Source organism: Monodon monoceros, unplaced genomic scaffold, assembly GCF_005190385.1.
Source record: "Monodon monoceros isolate NGI ecotype Baffin Bay Population unplaced genomic scaffold, NGI_Narwhal_1 Super_Scaffold_16, whole genome shotgun sequence".
Taxonomy (NCBI): domain Eukaryota; kingdom Metazoa; phylum Chordata; class Mammalia; order Artiodactyla; family Monodontidae; genus Monodon; species Monodon monoceros.
Genome location: NW_021703772.1, coordinates 47,140,107 through 47,166,187, shown reverse-complemented (window position 1 = coordinate 47,166,187; position 26,081 = coordinate 47,140,107). Strand labels below are relative to the sequence as shown.

At 36.3% G+C, this 26,081-nt stretch overlaps 1 protein-coding gene across 1 annotated transcript; it reads left to right on the top strand.

The window, feature by feature from the left end:
* The first annotated feature begins 527 nt into the window (after positions 1 to 527).
* ZC3H15 (zinc finger CCCH-type containing 15) lies at positions 528 to 21,323 on the top strand. The gene is made up of 10 exons (XM_029225861.1): positions 528 to 736; positions 8,694 to 8,795; positions 13,290 to 13,401; positions 14,055 to 14,207; positions 14,658 to 14,749; positions 15,846 to 16,028; positions 17,397 to 17,543; positions 17,709 to 17,810; positions 18,559 to 18,682; positions 20,508 to 21,323. The coding sequence occupies exons 1-10, from the start codon at positions 662 to 664 to the stop codon at positions 20,696 to 20,698; spliced, it is 1,281 nt and encodes a 426-aa protein (XP_029081694.1). The 5' UTR covers positions 528 to 661; the 3' UTR covers positions 20,699 to 21,323.
* Positions 21,324 to 26,081: the final 4,758 nt, after the last annotated feature.

Sequence of the window (26,081 nt, the reverse complement as noted above, 5' to 3'; positions counted from 1 at the left end):
TATCTTATGCAGAAAGTTTCAAAGTCTACTTCTTCGTAAACCTTCACAATAACCTGAAGCACGCTGCACTCGCCGGCCGACCGGCCCTGCCCCACCTGGGCACGTGAAGAAGGTAACTGGGTACCCTGAACCTTCAAGCATCCCCGAGTTGCTGCGGCTAATCGGTGATCACCCAGGCTGTGGATGCTACAGGCGACCACTAATCCAGCAGGCAGAAAAAGCCTCCACCCGAGGCGAAGATGGGCATGAGTCGCACACCCTCAGCGGAACAGGATGCGCAGGGAGAACTCAAGCGCAGTGTGTTCCAACCCGCTCGCCCCAACCATTATGAGGCCTGCCGCAACCAAGAAAATGCTAGGCGCGTAAGTGACATCACGTGTGACGCCCGGTCATTTTTTCCCACGTCCCGTCCCTGCCCCATCCTGGCCGGCCGCTGCAGAAGCGCACGCGCACCTCCGCTTCCGCGCTCCTCGCTACCCACAATGCTCCGCAGCACCGAACTGTCGTAAAGGCCGCGTTTCGGCGGCGAGTGAGCGACTAGCTTTCCGTGTGGTGCGACGGCAACGGCTGCGCGCGTCTCCCTCCTCCTCCTGTCGCGGGGCCAGAGTCCCTGAGGGAGTCCAGCTACGCTTAAGTCTGGCCGGCGCCACCTATCTCCGCAATGCCCCCCAAGAAACAGGCTCAGGCCGGGGGCAGCAAAAAGGCGGAGCAGAAAAAGAAAGAGAAGATTATCGAAGTGAGTACCCACCCCCTCCCCCACTCACGCCGCGAGTCCTCAGGAAAGAAGTCTCCCGGTTCCTCGCTCCCCGGCTCCTGTTCGCGTCTTCCGGGGCCACGTGCCCCTCCCTTTGGTTCTGTGTGCCCACAGCCCCTTCTCCAGCCCCCTGATGACGCTCACTGCCTCTTATCGCTGTAGTGACGCCGCTGGCGCCCCCGCACCCAGCCTTTGCTTCTCCGCCCACACGGCAGCCTTCACCGGGTCGCGTGCGAAACGACCCCTACCCCAGTGCCCACACAATGTTGTGTCCTTCGCTGGTCACCGAAATTGAAGACGTTTTTAGTCTAGTGTTTTAAAAAATACGCTGAACTGCCCCGGACCAGACTGTTTCTGGGAGGCCGACTCATTACGAGCCTTTGTGTTCCTTGCTTCTTTACCCGTCACCTAGGAATAGTGGTTACTTCTTTCAGAGCAACAAATTACTTCTTCATGGCCGTCTCGATCCATCTCTAAACTGTTTGAAGTTACATAAAGAGAGGAGGTTTCTTTCATGTCGTAGCCCACCGTCTTGTACATGGCGCTTGTCACAGATTCTGAGTTACGTTAAATCCAATGACGTTTTAAGAGAGATTAGGTCTCATGTCACTAGCTGTGTACAGTGCCGTATCTGGATTTGTTATATATTATACATATTCATTTAGTGCACTGAGCCTGTTGCCCTTTAATGGGAGAGGAACGTTGTTGACGTTCTCAAATGTTTTATGTTTGTAGTCCAACGACTGTATCAATGAGTTTCCTTAAGAGAGTGGACCGTATTTGAGATTCCATAAACGTGTAGTGTAGTCCCCAGCAAGATATTTCTTCCCTCAATTCCTGTTATTAATCCTTCTCATAATTAAATAGTTCCTCGTGTACGTTAGAAGTAATTGGAAAAGCCATGACCGTTTTTCCTGCATGAGGTATATCTGAATAATTAATGCAGAGCCTTTTGTGGAATAGTTAACTTTTTATTAGAACACGACCAAAATGCGTGTTGTGCGTGTTTTGAAATGAGATGTTTATTTATAAATGATTATTATTTTTAATATTTAGTATTTATAGCCTTGAAAAATAGCATTGAAAGCCCCCAGGGTTTCATTCTATAAATCTAATCAGAACTTTGTCAAATTTCACAAAAGTTTTAGTCTGTTGGTTGAGTTTAACTAACATGCTTACTTAGAATTCTAGTAGCCTTGGCCAAGTTCCAACACTGAAACAGAACCTGTATTCTTATTGCCAGTTTGTGCTATTTAGAACTGTCATGAGTAGCATAACCAGAGATTTGAAAACAGAATGATTGTCACCTTCACACCTGTGTCTGCTGTACCTTTTTGAACAATCTGGACTCCTGGCACTTAGGTAGATCTCTGGGGATGGAGATCTGATGGCATTCAGTGCTGTGTAAATAAACCAGGAGCATTTTAGGGATGACATTTTACCTGTTAACTTCCTTTACTGAGGTTGTATTAACATGTTAGACCATGATGCCAAGTACAGCTCCCATATAGACATGAAATTAAATGTTACATGACAATTTAAGTATACTTTACACATTATCAAGTTTTAACTATATATGATTGTTTCTGTTTTTAAATAAATATTTTTGTTTTAAGGAATTGTAAATGAAAGTTATAGTATCCTATCAACTAAAAATGGTAGTTACATTATGGATTCATTCATCTTGTTACAAGGTTATTTTTAAGATAAAGAGGACTTTAGTTTCATTAATGAAGACTTCACAAAAGAAAATTGCAAAATAGCTGTATTCTTTAGCCAAAAGTATTAGAATGGTGAAATTAAGCCTTTTTTCCTCACATTTAACATATATGATGAGTGTGTGTTTTTTTGTTTTTTGTTTTAAATGGTAGTGTGCTGCATAGATCTTTGCTACCACCAGAGAGGAATGACAATATTTTAAGTTGTAGGTTAAGTTATATCATTTTTTGTGAAACTAGATTTATAGAGAATATTCATCCTGGTTAGGAAACAGTATATTCCATTTTGTTAAATATCATAAGTGACTTTTTTTTTTTTTTAAACTTACCTAAAGCCCTAGCATATCTCAGTGGCTCTTGCAAGGGGTTGAGGAGAGTTACAGCAGGCTTAGCTCCCAGCTCCTCAATCAGATTTCATCCAGAACAGCACTTTATCAATTTTTGTATAATTTGCATAATTTTGAATACTAGAAAGGATTTTTATTACCAAAGCCTTTAAAAGTTAAGATGAAGTAAAAAATATATTTTTAAGAATTCTACATGTTTTTTAATTTTTTAAGTTTTATATACAACTTCTAAAGGTTACTTTCCATTTATAGTTATTACAAAATATTGACTGTATTCCGCGTGTTGTACAATACATCCTTGAGCCTATATACACCCAATAGTTTGTACCTCCCACTTCTCCACCTGTATATTCCCCCCTCCACTGGTATCTAGTAGTTTGTTTTGTGTTACATTCACTACTTTGTTGTGTTTTTTAGAGTGCACATATAAGTGATATTATACAGTGTTTGTCTTTGTCTGACTCATTTAACTTAGTATAATGCCCTCCAAGTCCACCCATGTTGCTGCACATGGCAAAATTTCATTCCTTTTAATGGCTAAGTAGTATTCCAGTGTGTGTGTGTGTGTGTGTGTGTGTGTGTGTGTGTGTGTACCATGTCTTCCTTATCCATTCATGTGTTGATGGACACTTAGATTGCTTCCATATCTTGGCAATTGTAAACAATGCTGCTATGAACATTGGGGTGCATGCATCTTTTCAAATTAGTGTTTTTTTGGGGGGGGGGGTTTGGATATATACCCAGGAGTGGAATTGCTGGGTCATATGGTAGTTCTGTTTTTAGCGATGTAAAATATATTCTGCAACAGACTTATAATGAACGTAATTGGAACCTGGCTCATACTGGTTGTTTATCTCTATGACCATAATATTTGTGGAAAAAAATATTTCTTTAAAGTCTATACTTTGACCTGTAAAAGGCTAATACTTATTTAAGTGTCTGGTTAATTTTGGAAGGTTTTTATAGGACTATGACCCGAAATTCTAAGTTTACCAAAAATTGACAGTTAAGTAGAACATATGCTTTTTAAGCAGTACTTTTGAAGAGATTTTAAAATAAGTGGTTGCACTACTTGCCTGTCCCATCTTCTGTACCTCTGTTGCTTCCACTGCCACCACCATAGTCACTCACGATAGAAGAACAACAGCAACACGTAGCTTTTGAGAACTCCAAGTAAAGGAAGTAAAAAGAGGCATGAGAGACAGCCTAATTTAATGAAAGAAGCACTGGCTTGGGGTGAGATAGACCTGCATTTGAGTCCCATATTTCACATTAAAATTTCAAATTTTGGAGGCTTCCCTGGTGTGGCAGTGGTTAAGAATCTGCCTGCCAATGCAGGGGAAACGGGTTCAAGCCCTGGTCCGGGAAGATCCCACATGCCACGGAGTAACTAAGCCCGTGCGCCACAACTACTGAGCCTGTGCTTTAGAGCCTGCGAGCCACAACTACTGAGCCTGCGTGCCACAACTACTGAAGCCCGTGTGCCTAGAACCCGTGCTCTGCGACAAGAGAAGCCACCACAATGAGAAACCTGTGCACCTCAACAAAGAGTAGCTCCTGCTCGCCACAACTAGAGAAAGTCCGTGCGCGGCAACCAAGACCCAACAAAACCATAAATAAATGAATGAATAAATAAATAAATTTATATATATTTCAAATTCTGTAGTTTTAGGCAAGTTACATGACCTATCTGAACCTCAGTTTCTCATTAGCAAAATGGAGCTAATTCCTATATTACAGAGCAGTGGATGACATGTAAAGTACCTGACGTATGGTATATGTTAAATTAATGGCATTTGTTAATTTATTAATATAAAAAACTAGTTAGGGGAAATAGACTGAACTGTACTGTCATGCAGTGCTTACTTTCTATCACTTGAAATAATTTCCTTATGGTGCCTTCATTTTTTTTCTTTCCCTGTTTAAACTCCCCAAAATTTCATGAATTCATTTGCATTTATAAGTATTTTCTTTCTGAAATGAGTATATCAAAAAGGGTTATTTAAAAAAAAGGGTTATGGTTCTGTTAAACATTCACACTGTTGTCTCAAATGGCATGCACTATTTGCTTTCTTTGGATAAAATTTAATAAACTGAAGTCAGCTTTGGGAAATGGAAGGTTTGTTAATGGAAACCGGGGGATAATCTGGGTTTAGGGCAAGCAAATAAAGGATGTCCAGCTAAGGCCTTGTAGCAGCAAGGAAGTAGTAATGGAGACCTATAGGGATAGGATCCAGGTATGTGAAGGATGGAGAAAGAAATGATTCTCGTTGCCAGTGAAAAACTTCAGCTAAGGTCAACTGTTGATTACTTGAAGCTCTATTAACCAGCTGCAGAATATCCATTGCATGGATAGACAACAAAAGTATACTGGAGTGCATTTGGGGAAGAAACTAATGAGGTAAAACAGTGCTGGCCTTTGTTTATACTAGTGTCCCAAAAGGAGGACTCCAGTTATCTTGGAGTACTATTCATTATTGACCTGTACTCCTGCCCCCTTCCTTTATTCAGACATCTTATTTAAGGAGTAGAGGCTGTCCTGTAAAAGAAGCAGGATTACTGAAGAGTGGACGGGGGAGAAACTGTCAGTTTTAAGTGAAGTCTGGAGTTCACTGAGTGTTAAGGCTTTTGGAACCTCTGGGAGTCGTCCTTTTCTTAGAATTACTGCCTGTTCTCTAAACTCCTTCGTATTTAATTTCCCAAGTCTGAAACATACACTCTTCCTTCCTTATCACTTAATGAGGACCACTGTTTCCCTAGTTTTATTTTAACCATGATTTGGGGTTGAGTATAACCTCCAGTCTTCCCATCTCATATCCCCTGACCCTAAATCCAGGTTAATCTTTAGGTAAGGTCTGTCCTGAACTCAAGAAAAAGGGAAGGGAAGCCTTTTGGAAGTATTCCGAATTTTTAACTATCCTATTTTCAAGAGGTACTGTTAGTATCCCAGGTCCACAGTGTAATATTCAGAAAGCGTTGTGTACCAACCGACCCAATAACCTAACTAGTTTCTCTGGGAAGTAGTTTTTCCTGGTGGAAAGAACAAGGGCTTTGCTTGGAGTCAGATATACCTGGGCCAGACACAGTTCTCAGTGTTTTGGGGAAAGGAAGGAAAAGAAACAAGCCATCTATAAGTGATAAATTTACACAGCTCCTTTAATTCTCTCACCGAGATAAGTACCTTTTTGCAGTTGAGGAAACAGAAACAGGTTAAATAACTTGCCCAAGGTTATTAAGCCGGCAAGTGGCAGAGTCAGGATTCTGGCTCCAGAGTCCTTGATGTTAACCACTGTGTTCCGCCTCTTTGTAGTAACCCTAAGAGGTTAGAGTGAGATCCACTTTACAAATAAGAAAACTGACAAAGGAGGTAATTTGCCCAGTCCTGTTTGGGATTAGAATTTGGCCAGTCTGACTCCAGAGCTTATACTCTTGAATCATTACATTGTACAGCCTGCCCCTTATTAGCAGTGTTACTTCAAAAGAATTGTTGAAGATTTCTGAGTTTCAGTATCCACATTTACAGAATGAGATAATAGTATATCATATGATTGTTAAGAGGATTCAATAAAGTATATATTCAGAAGTTTATGTTTAGTGAATACTAGGTAAATAAGTATCCCTTATCTCTGGAAAAAAATAGCAATTTCCAAGTTCTAACCTAATTAGAGACTTCCAAGACACAACTCATTCATTCTCTTTAGACTGGTTAATTATGTGCTAAAGCAGTGTAATTAAACCTGAAAAACTTTTTCTCCTGGAATCTGGAGCTTATACACCTCTACCAGAAGCTGTTGTCATGAGTACTTTCTTCTCTAGCTGGCCATATCCCCTTAGAGGACTTTTTTCTTTCCTAAGTTTTCATATATCAGTATCTACCTTGCCGTTTGGCCTTGTTTATTCACAGTTTGCTTCTCCTCTGTAGTTACATGTGGGGCATGAGTTGAACCCCAGAAACGCTGTTCTCTGATGAGACATATGTAGATGGTGTTGTACTTTTGAACCTCAGCATACGAAGATTGATAGTAGATGGATGAGTTGGTTAACTGGCTTAGTAGAGCAGAGCAGCTGGGCCTGAGGGCCCACCTAGGAGTGTGCGATTGAGAAGCAGGTGGGTTTGCTCTGAAGAAGTCTGCAAAAGCTTGACAGTGGGAGGTACTAGGTAATGCAGAAGGCGAGTGACTGAAAACTGGGTGTTAAAAGTATAGAAGTAGCTGATAGCTCTTACCTATTCCCCTCGCAAGAAAGGAGGTGGAGGGGATAAATCAGGAGGCCTCTCTGCTTCTGTAACTAGGCACAAAGGATGTGGGGAGCATGGTTAAAATATGAGCCTGAAAAGGGCCACTAAGGAAGGAGTCTGTGTAGTAAACTAAGAGACACCTTCTCCCACCTGCTCTCTTCTCCAGTCCTTTAGCCAGGGTTATTGCTCTCCTAGCTAGAAGATTCTTTTCCAGAGAAACAGAAAAGACAGGAAAAAAGACTTCAGATACCAGTGTTTGGTGGTTTCCTGACAGCCTTTTCACCCGTTTACCTTAGAGTGAAGCTCACTCAGTCTAGCTTCTTGTGTTCGTTTCTTAGGGCTGCCATAACAAATTACCACAAACCAGGTGACTTGAAACAGAAATTTATTCTTTCACAGATGTGGAGGCTAGAAATCAAATCAGGTACAGGCAGGGCAGTGCTCCCTCTGAAGACTCTAGGGAAGAATCTTTTCTTGCCTTTTCCTGGTTTCTGGTGGCTTCTGGCAGTCCTTGGCATTCCTTGGCTGGTAGCTGTATCACTCTAATCTCTCTGCCTCTTTCTTCACGAAATTGCCTTCTCGCTCTATGTTTGTGTCCTTTCCTCTTCTTATAGAGATACCAGTCATTGGATTTAGGGCTCACGGTAATCCAGTGTGACTTCATCTTAATTTATTACAGCTACAAAGACCTATTTCCAAATAAATTCTCACATTCTGAGGTCGGGGTAGACATGAATTTGGGGGGAGGACCCTATTCAACCCACTGTAGCCCCCAAACACACACACAGTTGTGCAGTGCTTTCTAAATGTTTTTGTGCTGTATACTTACTAAATATGAGTAAGTAGTCAAAGACCACCGTTAGTGCCTTGCACATAATGAGCATACCATAAGTGATAGCTGCTATTGTATTAATAACTTGCCCAAATTACTATTTAATAATATTCCAAATTTAGATTGTTGCTTTTTAGTTAGGAATACTTCAATTTTAATATTTCCTTTTTAGCAACAGCTAGTAGTGTATATACTTTAGTAGTTTGGTTTCTATAAATTTAATTGTTTTGAGAGGATAGCTCTATTACCCAAAAAAACCAATCCAGAACTTAATGTATCTTCTTATGCAGTATTCCCTAAAATGTGTTCAGTAGTGCATAATCCCTCAGGATACTCTGAGAAAAATGTTTTCTGAGGTAAAATAAGATTTGGGATTGCTGCCTACTGTATCTCCTCTGGTAAAGGCTCTCACATATCTTGTGCTTGAGAATTAAAAACCCTGTTAAATAAGCATTTTCCTAAACTTATTTGACTGTTGAACTAATTATCCTAGTGTAACAACTCTGCACATCCTGTAATACTGATATTCTAAAAACACAATTCAGAAAAAGCATTATAGGCTAACAAGCTTATTGATGATAGTTATAAGTATGTATTGAATCCTAAAGAATCCTGGGTGATGTTTTGAGGTCATATGTTGCCTAGACTTGTCGTTGTAGTGTTTTGCATGTCTGTGTATAGCATAAAGAAAGAATAATTTTCTTACCAATGCATAAATGAAAGAATGATTTTTAGACATGACTGAAAAAATAGATAAGAAATTAATATAAATTGCTAAGATATCTCAATAATTTTTCTCATTTAGGACAAAACTTTTGGTCTAAAGAATAAGAAAGGAGCAAAGCAACAGAAGTTTATCAAGGCTGTCACTCATCAAGTTAAATTTGGTCAACAAAATCCACGTCAGGTAAATAACTTAAATTTCTTCATTTTCTTCATATGGATGTAGTACAGCATCGTTGCAGATAAAAATGTTTGATATTGTAATTGTGTTTCAAAATGGAATCCTAGGGCTTCCCTGGTGGCGCAGTGGTTGAGAGTCCGCCTGCCGATGCAGGGGACACGGGTTCGTGCCCCGGTCCGGGAAGATCCCACATGCCATGGAGCGGCTGGGCCCTCTGTGAGCCATGACCGCTGAGCCTGCACGTCCGGAGCCTGTGCTCCGCAACGGGAGAGGCCACAACAGTGAGAGGCCTGCGTACCGCAAAAAAACAAAAACAAAACCAAAAACAAAATGGAATCCTACTCTATAAACTTTCCTGCATCTTGCCTTTGTTACTCAGCAATACCTTTTAGATATTCCTCCAAACCATTTTGTTATAGTTCTAATTTATTCTAATGGCTGCATACTATGATGCGGATGTACAGTATCCATTCATTTCACTATAAGTAATCATTTTGTTTCCAGCTTTCTGACATTAAGAACAATTGTACAAGAAATATCCTTATACATGTGTTTTTACATGCATTTGTGCTTTTATTTCTGTAGCATAAATTGTCTGGTGACACATTTCTAAATAAAGGGAAATGGATTTCTAATTTTTAATAAATTTGCCTGATCATTCTTCATAGAGATTGTAATACTTCAGATTTTCATTTGCAGTATGTGAGTTATAGGTACTAAAGCTCTTTTTAATGTTTTCCGATCTGATTATGTATAAAGTGATACCTCATTTTTACTCTTTCCCTTACTCCTAGTGAGTTTGAGTACCTTTTCATAAGCTTGTTGGCTAATTTGGTTTGTACTTCTCTGACTTGTCTATTCAAATCCTTTGCTTTTTTGGTTATTTGTCTTTTTATTGTCAATTTATGAGAGACACCTTCTGTCTACATTATAGATAATTTGTGATGTTTCTGTTACATTTTGTACAACAGTTTGTATTGTCAGATATGTCTAGTTTTTCTTTTATATGGCTAAAAGGTCTCCCCTGCCATGAGATTATGTGTGTTTTTCCTCGATTTTTTTCTAATTATTTTATTTGCACAGTCTAATTTTATCATATAAATTTATTTTGTATGATACTAAGTTTATTTCTTTTCAAATGAATAGCCACTTATACCAGCATCATTCATCTCACTGAATTGAAATACCCATATTGACATATATTAAAGTCTCATATATGTTCAGATCTATTTCTGGATTCTCTTTTCTTTTCTGTTTATTGTCTTTCCCTAAACCAGTATCACATTGATTTTGATTATAGTGACTAGTAACATATTCTGTTAGCTATTAAGGCAAGTCCTTCCCCCCCCCCAAGATGTTACTCCTTTTCTGTTTTTCCTGGCTGTTCTTAGGTGTTTTATTTTTCCATATGAATTTTGAAATTATTTTATCATTCATCAGTTTTACCATTTTATTCAAAAAAATTTAGCTCCATTTTCTTCACATCTCTGTATTCTCAATTCTTCATTTTATATAGATCTTTCACTTTACTGAGTTCAGGATTTTATAGACATGGACCTTTATTTTAAAAAGTACTTTTTTCACCACCCTATCTCCTTTTCCTCAACTTTGGAAACACTTTTTTTTTCCGTCTGAAAATATCAGAATATATATTTGTGAGATGGTTAACCTCTGTCACTGATGCTGTCTACAAATTAGTGCCTCCAACACTTTTGTTTCTCTTACACAGTTTGACTCTAAAGCCAAAAGCTTGATCTTCCACACTGCTGACTTAATAGCTTGGTTTCATAAAAATGCATGCTCAGGCCTTGGAATCAGATCAACTTGAGTATGCATCCCCCTATCTTATTTGTTACATGATCTTAAATTATTTAGTGACACTGGTCTTTAATTTGTAGTATAGTATAAGGGCAGTTACCCTTGTAGGGTTTCTGTGGTTTAACTAAAAGAGAAGATAATGTAAATCATCTGGCATAATATAAGAATTCATTTCAAACATGTTCCCTCCCCACTGTTTTTTCTTCTAGTGGGAAGTATATTGACTGGTATTCAAATTTTATAGACCTGAGAAAGCCATAAAATGTGTTGTGGTTGTTAGGCTTGATGGTACATTTAGTAATATATTTTTGATAATTTCTTGGGTACCTGACCTTTTATCTGTGAACTTGAGTTATCTAACCACCATACTTAACATTGGAAATGAGCAGCAGTCTTGCTGTTGGAGCCAAGCAAGAGATGCCTCACCCTAAACCCTGTGATGCCGAGGATGACCCTACTCTGTGTCTCCTCCAGATGTACCTCTCCCCACACCAGCTCAGGGCCTGCAAAGGTCAGTTACCCCAAGTCCATCTTAGGGTATACTACACTGCCAATATGCCTGAAGTAGTCAAAGGCAGGATATGTGCTAGGAGTGTGGACAGAGCCTTGATCCATTCCATGTTCTCCTCTGCACCTTCTTTCTCCCTGCACAAATGTGGTGGGATGAAACTCAGGGTGGGAAGCGGAGGAGCCAGGGGTTGACTCTCACTTTACTACCATGCTCCAGTGTGGAACTCCATGGAGCCTAAGCGTTTTAAATTTGAAACTGTCCTTCCAGGTCACAAGGTATGTTTGTCAAGTAGGGGTACAAACCATACTAGGTACAAACCATACTTTATTTAACATTAGTTTGATTTCTAATTTATAAATATTTACAAAGATGATTTGTAGGCATCCACTGAACTCTTGCTTGGGGTCCCACAAATGTCTGAGATGGGCCTAATGAGCAAAGAATACTTTTTATTAAAAATAAAGTGACTTAAATGTTTTCTTTTTAGAAAACTTCTCCCATTTTTCTGTTTAAACACATCTGACCCACGTGGTCAAAGTCAGGCTTTAGAATGCCTTTAACCCTATTATAGTATTTGGCCAATCTTTCCCTAAAATTTCCTCTTCCTTTAATACATCTTTGTCCTGGATTTCTGTTTCTTTGATGTTTCTTTGTTCCTTTAACGGGCTTTTTAGGTTCTGTTGGCTTGTTTAATATTGGTATTCTTCAGGGAACTGTTCTCTGCTCTTACCACTTTTTTATGCTGTCCTTGCGTAATCTGATACACACCCAAAGTTTACTTATTTGTAAGCAGCTATTTCTAAAATCTTTATCTCAAAGCAGACGTTCTCTCCGGGAATCAAGATCCATGTCCAGCTGCCTTCTAAATAGCTCCACCTAGATGCCCTGTAAGCATCTCATACTCAGTATGTCTAAAACTGAGCTCATCCCCACCTCCTGCCCTGAAACCTGTTCCTCCTATATTCCCTGTCTTGTTTAACAGCACTAACCATGCAAATGATAATCCTAGACTCCTCCCTCTCCCTTATACTTCATGTCCAGTCACTTAGTCCTATCAGTTCTACCTCCTTAAGAGCTCTCCTTCCCCTTTCCTCCATCCTTGCTACTAATGCCTATTTAAATTAAAACTCTTGTGCTTTCTTGCGTACAGCAATTTCATTAGCTTCCTAATTTTTATTGCCTTCATTCTTGGGCTCCTTCTAGTCCACCCTTCGCAAAGTTGTGATCTTTATAAAATACAATCTGATTGTATCACTGGCTTACTTTAAACCCTTGAGTCTTATCCTGTCACCTGTTGATACAGTCCAATTTTCTCATTGATGTCTCTCATACCTTTTTCATATCTTTGCACTGACTGACACTCTCTGCATTTCTTGCCCATCAAAAGAATTCATCCGTAAAGTATTAGCTCAGTCTAATTTTCTTAGGCATATTGGCATTCTTTGTTCCCAGAGCACCATGTATTATATTATAGTTGTTGACATGTCTGTCTTCCCACTAGATTCCGAGCTTCTTTAAATAAGCATCTTTGTCTTTTCATCTTTGTATTCCCTGTCATCTAACATAGGACCTGACATATAAATGTTTGGATGAATCCTCTAATATTAGGTATGTAAATTGTGTGCCTGGAATTATGTCATATGTCATGTTTTGTTTTGTTTGATCTCCCCCATTGACCTAGCCCATTGTTTTTCCACGAGGGTACTTATAGGTATTTGGGTTGGTACAATTCTTTATTGTGTGGGACTGTGCATTTCAGGATGTTTGTATCTCTGATCTTCAAAATGCACCTACTTGTTTCTGGGTTGTTGTCACAAAAGAAATTCCCAGGTGAGAACCATTTGCTAAAAATGCTGGGCATGTAGCATATGCTTAATAAATACTATTGCTATAAGCTTTTGAATATGCTTTTAACTTGGCATGGTACCATTTATAGGGTTTTTTTTGTAAAAGTCAGCTGCTACAAAATTTAGCAATTTCATTTAATAGTTTAACCACACCATTTAATATATACTGGAAGGCCATTGTAACACTGATATTAAGAAGTAAGAACTATATACATGTAATATGCACTTGTCTTTATGTCAGTGATATTGTATATTACTGTATAGTAAAAAGAATTCATTATATGAAATCAAATTTACATTTTATACCTGGGAATATTATAGGTAGCACAAAGTGAAGCTGAAAAGAAGTTGAAGAAAGATGACAAGAAGAAAGAATTGCAAGAGCTAAATGAGTTGTTCAAACCTGTAGTTGCTGCTCAAAAAATAAGTAAAGGTAAACTTTAAATTTCAGAAATGTTATTTTTATCAAATGTAATTCATATTTTAACACTCTTAATGTTTTCTTCAGATTATAAGCCAGTTGTGTATGCTATGAAAATAATACTCCCTTTGTCAAAGTTATCTTTGTCAGTGACTTTCTTATGGTTCCTTTATACATGTGCACAGCTGTGTCATACAACTGTAAGACCAGCCATTAGCCCCTCACTTAAGGGAAAATTAAGGATTTGGGGCAGCCTACTAGTTGATTTATAATATCCAATCTTTGGTAGTGGGCAAAGCAAACCTATGGTTGTAAAAACTGTAAATCCCAAACTGTTGGCAGTATACCTGCATTTATATTTCTCTTTTGCCTCCTGCCTCGTTGACGCCAACTAGACAAGTGACGATAGAATAACCTATGTGTTTGCTTGGTTTCCCACCCCTGCTCTCCTTCTTCTTGGTAAGAAAAAAGGAAACAAAAATAGATATAAAATGCTATAGAAAGAACTTAGAAGAAATGTCTTACTGTTCATTTATATATGGCATTTCCTCTCACACCAGTAATAGAAAATAACAAGTTAACCAAAAGTAATTATGTCTCAGATAGAAGCTCTACTTTGTGATCTGGCAGAGTATAGTACAAATACCATATGCTATTTGACATAGGTGCAGATCCCAAATCCGTGGTATGTGCATTCTTCAAGCAAGGACAGTGTACTAAAGGAGATAAATGTAAGTTCTCTCATGACTTGACTCTGGAGAGAAAATGTGAAAAACGAAGTGTTTACATTGATGCAAGAGATGAAGAGCTTGAAAAAGGTATTTTTTTTTTAATATATTCTCTTAAAAGTAAATGTATATTACTTTTGGTTTGTTGTCAATAAGATATTTAATAACTTGAAGACTATTTCAGTCTTAGTAGGACTGTGTTTGTCCTAAAGAATAGTTGTGTGTTGTTGTTTTTCATAAAATCTGAATTTACCATATTATGCCCTTTGATTAAGTAAATGAAGATGTTTAAAAAACAGTGGATTATTTTGTATTTGTCTCTTACCCATTCTTCCAGTACTACTGTCTCATTTGCCTAAAGTACTTAGATTTTAGTGGATAATCTCACAACAGTGTTATTCCTACCTTTGGTGTTTTAAAGGAAATGTGTTTGGTCATGAGTCTTAAAATAGAGCTTTCCTGTGTAAGGATATATGCAGTGTGTTTTGGGGACAGTAGATAAAATTACAGTATTTAGTCTCCATATCTCTTTTTATTTAGATACTATGGATAATTGGGATGAGAAAAAACTGGAAGAAGTAGTGAACAAGAAGCACGGTGAGGCGGAAAAGAAAAAACCAAAAACTCAAATAGTATGTCCTTTTCTTGAATTGAGTTGCTGTGGTATTTATCATTAGGGAGAATTAAGTGGCAAGGTATTTGCTGCTGTTTTCTACTGGATTATTCTTTAAGTTATTGCCTCTTTTCATAAAGATTAGGTGAATCAAGCTTTGTTTTCGGAATTTACAGGTGTAAGTTATACAAAATTTGTTTCTTGTTTAAAAGTGACTTGAAAACCATGTGACTGAAGTCCTTCAAATGCCGTTTTCTGAGGTGGTTTTACTTTCTCAAACATGTAGAATTCTTTATTTTTTTGTGCAAAATGAATGGAGGTAGAACTATTAAATTAACCCACTTAATTCATAACATATTCTGTTTTAATGGTAGGGAGACATTAATAAATCACAAGGGTGAAAATATTGTTGCATATGAATTGCAAAATGAATTTTTATTCTGTAGTATAGTTACCATGAAAAACCTTGCCGTGTTAGAAAAATTCTAAGTATTGTTTTTACTTACTTCTATTGTATTTTTTCAGGAAAAAAATGATACTTATTAGTTAATTTTTCCTTCTTGTTTGTAAAGCGTGTTTACCTAAGGCTTCAGTACAGTTGCATCTTGCACCCATTCATGTTTTAAAGGGTCACTATCCTTTGTGTTTCTTTTGTGCCTTGCTCCTTTCTTAGATGTAAGAAATTGCCTATAATTTCAGGTAATTCAAATAGTGTTAGTATCTTTACTGCATGTGATTAGTTTTTAGGAGAGATCAAATCAAAACAAAGTTATTGGTTTTATTTTTTTGTAACCATTTTTATTTTCTCATATTTGAAAACCAGACTTTTGGATTACATTTACAAAGCCTAAATGGCAGCAAATCCTTTTTGTATAATTCAGTTTAGAGCAATGTCAAAAATAGAAATTTTATACAGATCCTCTCTAAAGGGAATTTACCATTGTATTAAGTATTTTAAGATTAATTTATATTTACATTTCTGCACGCAAGGTGCTCTGTACGTAAGTGGTTAGCCTAAAAAAGATGTGAATTGAGTGTACTTGTTCCATATACCTAAGCATTTACCTTGGAAATGGACCACACTGAGCCACTGCTTGTGAATATTGTCTCTATAGGTGTGCAAGCATTTCCTTGAAGCTATTGAAAACAACAAATATGGCTGGTTTTGGGTATGCCCTGGAGGGGGTGATATTTGCATGTATCGTCATGCACTTCCTCCTGGGTTTGTCTTGAAAAAAGATAAAAAGAAAGAAGAAAAAGAAGATGAAATTTCATTAGAAGATCTAATTGAAAGAGAGGTAACTAGTATCTTTTTCCTACCATAAAATACTAAAGCAGTATTTATTGTGAAATTCTAATATTTACCACTTGGGGGCAATAGCATGTTGTTATGAAAAGGAAAGAAATATTATGAATTTTTCTCGAAGCTGCCTTACTTTTTATTTGATTATTCTTGTATGTCTAAAATGTAAGCCTAGCCATAATCATTAGCCAAGCATGACATTAATTTTAGGATTATGAAATTTTTTTTAAGTACTAGCTGGCTTATCAAATAAACTGTTTCCATAAGATTGATATACTGGTATATCAGTTTGTGAAAATGCTTAGTCAGTATTCAGAGTGATTGAACTTGACGTTTTAGATATTTTCCTTGGTGTCTTTATTTTTTTGCCATTTTAGTAATTATTTAGTAGTTTTTAACGTGTGGAAGCAGACAACTCCACTACAGTTTTTCAGCTATATGTTTTATTATCATTCCTGGACTCAAAGACTCTTCAGCTGCTCATCTCTGGTTCAGCACAAGAGTTTTATTCTTGAGCTAGCAGATAGGGTTACTGAGTTAGCAGATAGGCTCTTGGCCTTGACATGAAAAATGTTGAGATTATTGGAAATACTATATTTAGGGTTGTGTGCTTCAAACTGTATCCATTTTGCCTTGTCTTGGGTAATCTAAATGTGTTGTGTACATGTCTAATGTTGAGATTATATACATTTGTTCTTAAAAGGACATACTGTTTGGTGTCTCACATAGGCAATATACTGTGATAGAAAATGTAGACTTTGGAGTCAGATATATTTGAGATTACTGTTTGTATCCTGGTTCTGCCACATATTAGCTAATAACCTTTGGTAAATTTTCCATCACCCTCTGTTTGCTTATTTGTGGAGATGGATGTGTTGGCATATGTGTATGAAGTATTTAACATTGAATACCTGGCAGATGTTCAGCAAGTATTATTTTTCTGTATATTTATTATTTGATTATTGGCCCTGAGGAAAGCAGATGGTGCCTTTTGCTTAGTTTGTTTTCTCATCTCTTGAGGATCACAAATGAAACTTGGATATTGTCATGGTGCTTTTCGTATTTATTGTTTTCAGCAATTGACTTATTTTAAAACTATTTCTTGTGACAAGTTTTACTCATCTTCAATTTTGAAAAGACATCTAGCTCAGGATAATATATTTTATAATGTTTAGAAATGTTTGTATCTCTGGACATGCATTTTGCTCCTTGCCATGTAAAGTGAAAATAAATCAGTTTATTCTAAGTTTAATGTCTTCATAACAGTCATAGGCAAGGGCTTAATTGAAGTAAGAGAAAACTGTTAGATCATAGTATCATAGATGACTTTAGGGGGAGAAAATTAACTTTTTTATCTTTGCAGCGTTCTGCCCTAGGTCCAAATGTTACCAAAATCACTCTAGAATCTTTTCTTGCATGGAAGAAAAGAAAAAGACAAGAAAAGATTGATAAACTTGAGCAAGATATGGAAAGAAGGAAAGCAGACTTCAAAGCAGGGAAAGCATTAGTGGTATGTCCCAAACTCACCCAAATAGATTCTCTATTCTTTCTTTCATTTTATAATTTTTGTATTATGCAAGATTTTATCCTTATTTAATTATGTGTATGTCTAAAATCAGTGACCAAGAAATGTTTGAATTTTGTCCTGAGTTGATAGATGTGTGTATTTGAATAGATCAGTGGTCGTGAGGTGTTTGAATTTCGTCCTGAATTGGTTGATGATGATGATGAAGAAGCAGATGATACCCATTATACCCAGGGAACAGGTGGTGATGAGGTAAGAGGAAGCGTTGTCACCTCGTCTTCTCATGTTGATTGAGAGAAACAGTAGAGAGTGACAGTAGAGCAGTATAGTTAAGAGTACCAACTTTGGGGCCTTGGTTCACATCCTGACTCTAACCTGGGAAATTAGTTACACGCTAGGCCTCCACCCCCATCTGTAATACGGACATAATGATAATCCCTACATCACAGAGTACTTGTGAGAATTAAATGAGTTTATAAGTTTATGTTTATTTACAGTTCTTTATAGAACTTAGGGCAGTGCCTAATATATAGTTAAATGCTTATGTGTATTAGCTGCAAAATATGTTTTATTCTCCCTCTAAAAGAAAAAAGGGTTTTGTTTAATATTTTATACTAAACAAAAAAAATCATGAGACAGACACTAAAAAGTACAGAGAAGGGAACAGGAGACAGCAGCAGAATTATTTGGTGATACAGAGACTTAGTATTAGCAAATAGCTTTTCATTTTTCATACGGTTATCATAAAATTCTGACTTCTGCCTTTGAGTTGAAAGATGGAAATATATATGTAAAAATATGATGTCAGAGGAAGAAGCTTCAAGTATGGCATTGCTATCCCTTTTTCAAGAAGTTTAGAAAAGTGAATTTTGGCAATAGTCATTTGTTTTCATTTGGCATTATTAATAATTTTATTTCATTAAGATAAATGTCAGAGGTAAAAGGCAAGTAATTTATGAAAACTTATTAGTAACACTTTCTTTTCTATGTGCTTTTAAAGGTTGATGATTCAGTGAGCATAAATGACATAGATTTAAGCCTGTACATCCCAAGGGATGTAGATGAGACAGGTATTACTGTAGCCAGTCTTGAAAGATTCAGCACATATACTTCAGAAAAGGATGGTAAGTATGCTGACTTTTGTGTAATTCTGAGAATTCAGAAACTGTCTAAAGGGGGTTAGGCCAGGCTTGGCAAACTTAGATGACTGCAGGTATCTGACTGGTAACATACAAACATGTGATTTGGCCGTATATAAAAGTAGTAAACAGTGGAGGCTGTGGAAATGGGTGGCTGGTTGGATATTGAAGCCATTAACAAACTAGAAGGGGACAAAATGAGTTTGGAGATGTAGCTAATGAGTTCATTTCAGGACCTCATGAGTATGAGATATTTTGGTTATTAAAAGTGGCATTGTCTAGGATACTGTGTAGACATTACCAGGAGGAAAAGGTTTGAAAGTCATCTGCATTGGTAGCTGAGAGTGAATGAACACACCCAGGCACGATACATATGATGAAAACATTCTAGAACAGACTGCAGAAAAATCAATGTTTTAGAGTAGTCAAAAGAGAAAAAGCTTGGGAAAGACACTGAGAAGGACAGAGAAAAATTAAGAAGAATTTCAGGAAGATTAAGTAGGATGAGAATTAGAAATAATTCCTTAATTGTGATTAGGGAAGGAGTTGTAGGAATAGGGTACACAGTTTTCATTGGGACTGCATTGGTATGAGGAATGAGGAGAAAAAAATGACTACAGATCACTCACTCTTAAGAACTTTCAGGGGGAGACGTGGTCATGAGAAGGGCCTTTTAGGATATGGGAAATCTAAATATGTCTGTTGGCCAGAGAAAAAGGATCTGGGAAAGAATGAAAAATTAAAAATGAAACAATATCAGGTATAGAAGCAAGATCTGGAAGTATAAATAATGAGTTCAGTTAAGAGTGAGAATGGAGGAGAGGCTGGCTAGGTGTATTTGGAAATAAGGATTGCTGAAACAATTTATATCTAATTGTGCCTTGAGTGAGGATTTGAAGAAAAAAGTAAAAGTTTGGCATGGTTGCTGTGAGAGAAAAAGGTAGACTACTGATCAATGCAAAAGTTGAGGGAAAAAAAGCTAAACGTTGTTTTTACAATAAAGGAATAAAAGTTATAACTTGAAAAACTGGCCTGTTCCCCTGAGATTTGAGAATGCTGTCAGACTACTGTCTTAATGCCAATCTGCAGACTGATTTGCTCCTTTGAAAAGTAGGGCTTTGGTGACAATAGGCACAATTGCAAGTACCTCAGAGGTTATAATTCCCAAGAATTTGTCATCAGAGATGTTTGAAATAACTTTAAATTAGGCTATTAAAAATTCTGTGTGTTCAGTATTGATGTCATTGAACAAGAAAAGGCAGCATTTTTGTTTTCTCAGTCATATAATTATAGCCTGAAAGGAAAAGTAGCTCCATAGCCCCAGGGTTGTTGTTTTTTTTTCCCACAGTTTGATGACAAGATGAAATATTTCTGCATTCACACTCATTTACAGCATTACAACTAGTGTGACTTAACTGCTATTTGTAAAACCAAAAGCTAAGTAGCTGCTTATATCATAAATGTTTTTTTTATTCCATAATCATTTATTCAAACAAAATATGTGGAAGTTGACTGTTTAAAAACCTAATTGTTGGGTCATGTAGAGAACACAAGGTTGTATAAGATAAATCTTGCCCTCAAATGTATGAACCGTTAAGCAGTTACATGTCTACAGTGAAAGACATATTTTATAGTAGGTATAGATAATTGATACAAATAAGCTCAGAAAAAGAGCAGTTCTTGTTGGAATAATCGTAGGGAAGGCTTTCATGGAAAAAGGAAAAGAAGTGCATCAGTCTGTGACTGTCCGTTGCTAATGGACTAGTGTTTTCTTTTTCTAGGCCTTACTGATTTCAATTTTTATTTTTAGAAAACAAATTAAGTGAAGCTTCTGGAGGTAGGGCTGAAAATGGTGAAAGAAGTGATTTGGAAGAGGACAACGAAGGGGAGGGACAGGAAAATGGAGTCATCGATGCTGTTCCTGTTGATGAAAATCTTTTTACTGGGGAAGATTTGGATGAACTAGAAGAAGAATTAAACACACTTGATTTAGAAGAATGACACCAAAGAAGTCAATGAAAAAATTAAGTCAGCTCAGCATGAGTTGAAATTGACTACATTAATTTTTTTCCACCTAGAATTCTTCAACAGGATGTTTGTTTCCCATGCTGATTCTGGAGGGCTTACTCTCCAAAAAAGGAATATTCTCCCTACATCTTGTCTTCTGATTTTGGCTACATCTCATAGTAAGTTCAGAGTAGTTCATGATAAATTAAAAATATAATGGTCATTGCAGAAAATGATTGATTGTTGTAACTGTCCACTCAAGTAGGAAGTGTAACTGCTTTTCCAGCTTTTGATTTTCACTGGGCATGCGTTATTACAAGGACAACATAAATGTAAATTACCCTTCATTTAATGCAGTTTTTAATGAGTGATTTTATTTCCTTTGTATTTATATGTTTAAAAGACTGCCTGAGATATGAGCCTGTACTTCATAAAGGAAACTGCATATGCAGATTCAGTATTGTATATCGTTGGACAATTAGATGGACATTTAAAATGAAACTTCATTAATCTGCCAGGATCAGCTGCAGTGCCCTGTGTTAAACTGTTTTAAACTATTCCTTTTCTTTTTTGCCAATGAAGTTGTAAATAAAGACCGTGATACATTAAAATCCAAGTATGGGCCTTTTTTTTTTTTTTTAAGATTTTTCTATGAAAGTTTTCTTACCATTTCTAGCTTGAGAATTTTAACTAAATATCTGTTAGAGTTAACTATCACAGAAGGCACAGACACCTAAAGGGGTCTCTTAATACTGATTATAGAACTGTGTAGAGTGCTGATAGCCCTACTATGAGCTTAGTAACACCAATACTTATCCTCACAAAGAGACCATAGGTGATGTTATATGAAAGGGTAATTACTGAATTGAGGATCATCAACCTAATTAAGTATCACCTACAGTTGAACCAGATACTACTAAAGCATCATTGTGGAGATCCATGGTGTTATAATAGTACCTGATAAAGTTTGATTACTCTGTTTGAGAGAGTGTAAACAAATCCACAAGAAAACTGGGCTGGGGGCCTTTGACATTGAGATCCCCTGAAAAATTAGGGTGATACATTTAAAATGGACATAATTTGCCAGTAACATTTAATACTAGTTATACCTTTTTATCATTTTTATGTAAGTATATTTTCAAATATTAATACAGTGCTTCTTTTGTTATTTGCAAATATAAGTGGATTTTAAGATAATAGCACTAAAAGGTCAGGTGACCTGGGCCCTAATTAATTTCTGCCTCAGATAAATTATATGATTTTTAAATCTCTGAACCTTAGTTTCTTCATCTGCATAGAGAAGTTAAAGTGCTTCTGAATTGTAAAACCTAAGAAAACGTGACTGTAAATTTTGTCAAATGATAACATCAAAGTTGGTAAAGAAATTGAGTTCCTGGCTGTTCAGTACTATAACATAATTGACATTTTTAAAATGTAGAATGTCGTGAGCCAAGTTTCCCATCTACAGTGGAAGTATACTTAAATACTTTCTATGAAAGATTTTTTTCATTGTTTTTATTAAAAAGTTTTAAATGTTACTTATGCTTTAATAATGAAACATTTTCAGTTTAAAGTATTACTACCTTATAGTAAGCATGTGATTTTGAAAACCAAATTTTCTTTAATCAGTGAGTTAAAAGGAAAATGCTACATTGTGGAAGTAATTTTTGAAACCCACAATTCTTCATCTAGCCTATAAGTGTCTTTCATTAGAAAAACAATATATGCTCAGAGAATGCAAAAAAGCATTTAAATCTGAAAAAATCAAAAGTAAATTTGCTTCTAAAGTAACATATACAGGCATACCTCAGAGATATTGAGGGTTTGATTCAGACCACCAGAGTACAGCGAAGTATTGCAATAAAGCAAGTACACGAATTTATTTGATTTCCTGGTGCATATAAAAGTTATATTTACACTATACTGAAGTCTATTAAGTGTGCAATAGCATTATGTCCAAAAAACAATGTACATTCCTTAATTTAAAGCTATAGCTAAAAAATGCTGTCATCTCAGCCTTCAGGACGTCATTGCATTAATATCAAAGATCACCTATCACATATCACTAAAACAAATATTATAATAATGGAAAAGTTTGCAATGTTGCAAGAATTACCAAAGTGTGACACAGAGACACAAAGTCAGCAAATGCTCTTGGAAAATGGCACCGATAGACTTGCTCAGCGAAGTACAATAAAATATGGATATTGCAGTTTTAACGAAGATCTGTGGCATCCCTGCATCAAGCGAGTATATCAGCGCCATTTTTCCAACAGTGTTATTTTTAAATTAATGCTGTTTTTTAATGTTTGTTTTTTTAGATGTAATACTACTGCATACTTAATAGACTATAGTATAAACTTAACTTTTATATGTACTGGGAAGCCAGAAAATTTGTGTGACTCACTTTATTGCAATATGCACTTTACTGTGGTAATCTGGAACTGAACCTGCAATATCTCCGAGGTATGCCTAATATTGTTTACAGTGCAGTTACCCTGTCTTAGTACAATAAATCTGAAATTGGCTCTTGTTTTTCAAACTCATTTACACATAACTTTAAATAGTTTTTTCTTACACATTGCTCTTTTATATAATTTCCATTGTAAACATAGTAGGTCTCTGTAATCTAATTTTAATTATGTGATGACTTAGCTTCATTTTTAAAGATTTGTGATTTAGAAATTTAGAAACTTACAGTGTAAGCCTTCTACAGGAGGAGAACTGTGGCTTTGCACCTATTTCCATATAATTTGTAAATGAGATCATTTTCCAAAACATAAGAACTTTTTATTTTCTCGTTAACATCTAGGAATTACATCACCCCTACACTTTTATCCTGTACTCAATAACAGTTACAACCTATAATGATCCCTTGTTTGCCAAAATATTTCTAATGCAAAATAATTAAATTATGAATTTTAGTTTTATTTTTGCACAAACGATTTCATAATAGGCCCACCATGGATGGACTGATACCAAATTGTGTAATTGTTGTACCATATATTTGAATTTTAGTCCATTCTGATCATTAAGTGATTTAGAATGTGATAAAAATGAAGCTGCAGGATCACACATTTAGGTATAGCACATCATTAAGAAAGCATTGCATCCATCCTCAGGTTTTAACACACAAAGTACACAGAGGGAGTTTGTGACAGAAGTTAATACAGATAATTAATAGTATTACTGAATGAGTTCCATTTGTATTCTGGGTATTGAACTTCGTATAAAGAACTTTCAGGATCACAAGCTGTAGGCTACTCCTCACTCTATATATTAAGTTCAGGTCTGTGATTCTGATACATATTATATTAAAGCTTCCAGGTATTAAAACACTTCGCACTGTATGAACTCATATACGTGTTGCAATGAATGTATCACAAGGAATACTGTATGAGAGGTAGGTGGACTACCAAAGTCTTGTGTTTTGGGTTTTTGTCTTTTTTCTGGTGCATATCCCGTTGGTAATAGCAGTGTTTTCTTAATAAAGATAATACCTTGTTTCTCAATAAAAACTACAAAGATTGAAATTAGTAGAAGCCCACAGCATTTTAACTTTAAACTAGAATTTAGTAACATCCACAGAATTTCATGACATCTTCAGAAATAAACCTGAATGGCATTAGTACAAAATGTATTTCCAAATACTCCCCTCCCCACCCATTTTAATGTTGTATGTTTACCCTTTCACTGTTCATTGCTTTCTGTTTATAGGCAAAGAAGAAAGAATTAGCTTTTATTCATTCAATTAACAGGTATTTCTGTTATTATTATTCTCTCTAAAACTGTCAAGTGGTTTTTTTTCTCCAGCCTTAAGTAGTTTCCTAACATGCATGGGCTAGTCAGTAGTACTCAGTTGAAGACACAAGAGGGACCCTTTGTGTGTCTCCAGAGTTCTCTTTGTGTGTGGCTCTTATCCCTGGCACTTTGCCTTTCAAATTCTAGCTGCCTTGGCTTCCCTAGACTCCATCTCCTCCTGGGTTCCTCCTTCCTATCCTTTGGCTAGAAACTCCAGGCAGTAAGCTTGGAAAAGTCATGGGGGTCACTTTTGTTTCCCATCTCTTAGAAATCATTGCCTATTGTCTGATATTTATATCTTGAAAACAATTGTTTATATATTACATCTGATTTTTTAATTGTTTCAAGTGGGAGGTAAATCTGATTCATTGCATCATCTTGGCCAGAAGTAGAAGTAAAATCTGAATTTAGATTTTCACCACTTTTTGATACAGGAAATATTTAAATGAAAGCTGATTAATTTTCTCTACAAAATCTGCTAAGAATGTGGGTGTTCACAAAGTACCAAACCCCTAGTTAATTCTTCACCACATTTCCTATGTTTACCTGGGTAACTTATGGTTTTAGTCAGTACTACTCATAAAAATCTACTTGACAGAAATAGCTTTGCTAATATTAAGAATGTTCATATTCCCCAGAAAATCTGGTTTTCCAGATTCTTTTTTAAAGATTAAGTATTGGAATAGAAATTCTCTATATGTGAATATAGTATAAAGTATTAAAATCTCATGAAAGCAACTCAGATGTAATATAAATAAATGTCAAGAACTTCAAGGGAAAGAACTTCAGGAGTCTACTAAGTGTCTGAGAAAATGAACTTTTACGTAGTTCTTTGAATTCACTGTTGAAGAGATATATCAGTATTTAAAATGATTCTGTGAAACAAAGAAGACTCCCCCAAATTACTCTTCTTTCTTTCTCAAGGCTTTTTATGTAAAACCCACAATAACTATAGAACTTTATAGAAGCTGAAATATTTAGTGGATGACCTTCTCAGAGAAGATACAAATATATCTTTATGTCTTGTTTTCATTTCCATATGTTTAAATTAAAAGCTGTTGCTTTAAATTGGATCTTTTGGTTCCAGAAGTATCGGAGTAGAAATTCTCTATATGTGAATATACTATAAAGAAATATATATTTCTTGGTTCAAGAAATATTTGGATACATTTGACCACTTTTGTTTTCTTGGTTCATTTACTTACCCATATATTGGTGATGAAGACTGAAGCTAACAGCACCCTAAAAATGGGGAAAACATTTTAAGTGACAATAACCTGTTTAAGATCTTAACTTTAAAACTTATGCTCTAGAAATTCAGGGAACATAGAGGATAACAGTTTATTTTACCTCAACCTCTGTACATATCATCCACATAATTATTTAGCCGTGTAATCATCCTGGGATGCTCAGCATCTGCACAGGCTATTTACTAAGCATATTGCCAAAAACAGGTCACAGAATTTTTTTTTTTTTGGCTGCATTGGGTCTTGCTGCACGCGGGCCTCTTCTAGTTGCAGCTAGCAGGGGCTACTCTTCATTGTGGTGCGTGGTCTTCTCATTGCGGTGACATCTC

Bases quoted from the DNA above. Each gene is read 5' to 3' on its own strand.
- ZC3H15 (XM_029225861.1), top strand. From the start codon at position 662: ATGCCCCCCAAGAAACAGGCTCAGGCCGGGGGCAGCAAAAAGGCGGAG. The intron at 16,029-17,396 runs GTAACTAGTATC...TTATCTTTGCAG, and splicing joins AAGATCTAATTGAAAGAGAG to CGTTCTGCCCTAGGTCCAAA. The intron at 17,811-18,558 runs GTAAGAGGAAGC...GTGCTTTTAAAG, and splicing joins AGGGAACAGGTGGTGATGAG to GTTGATGATTCAGTGAGCAT.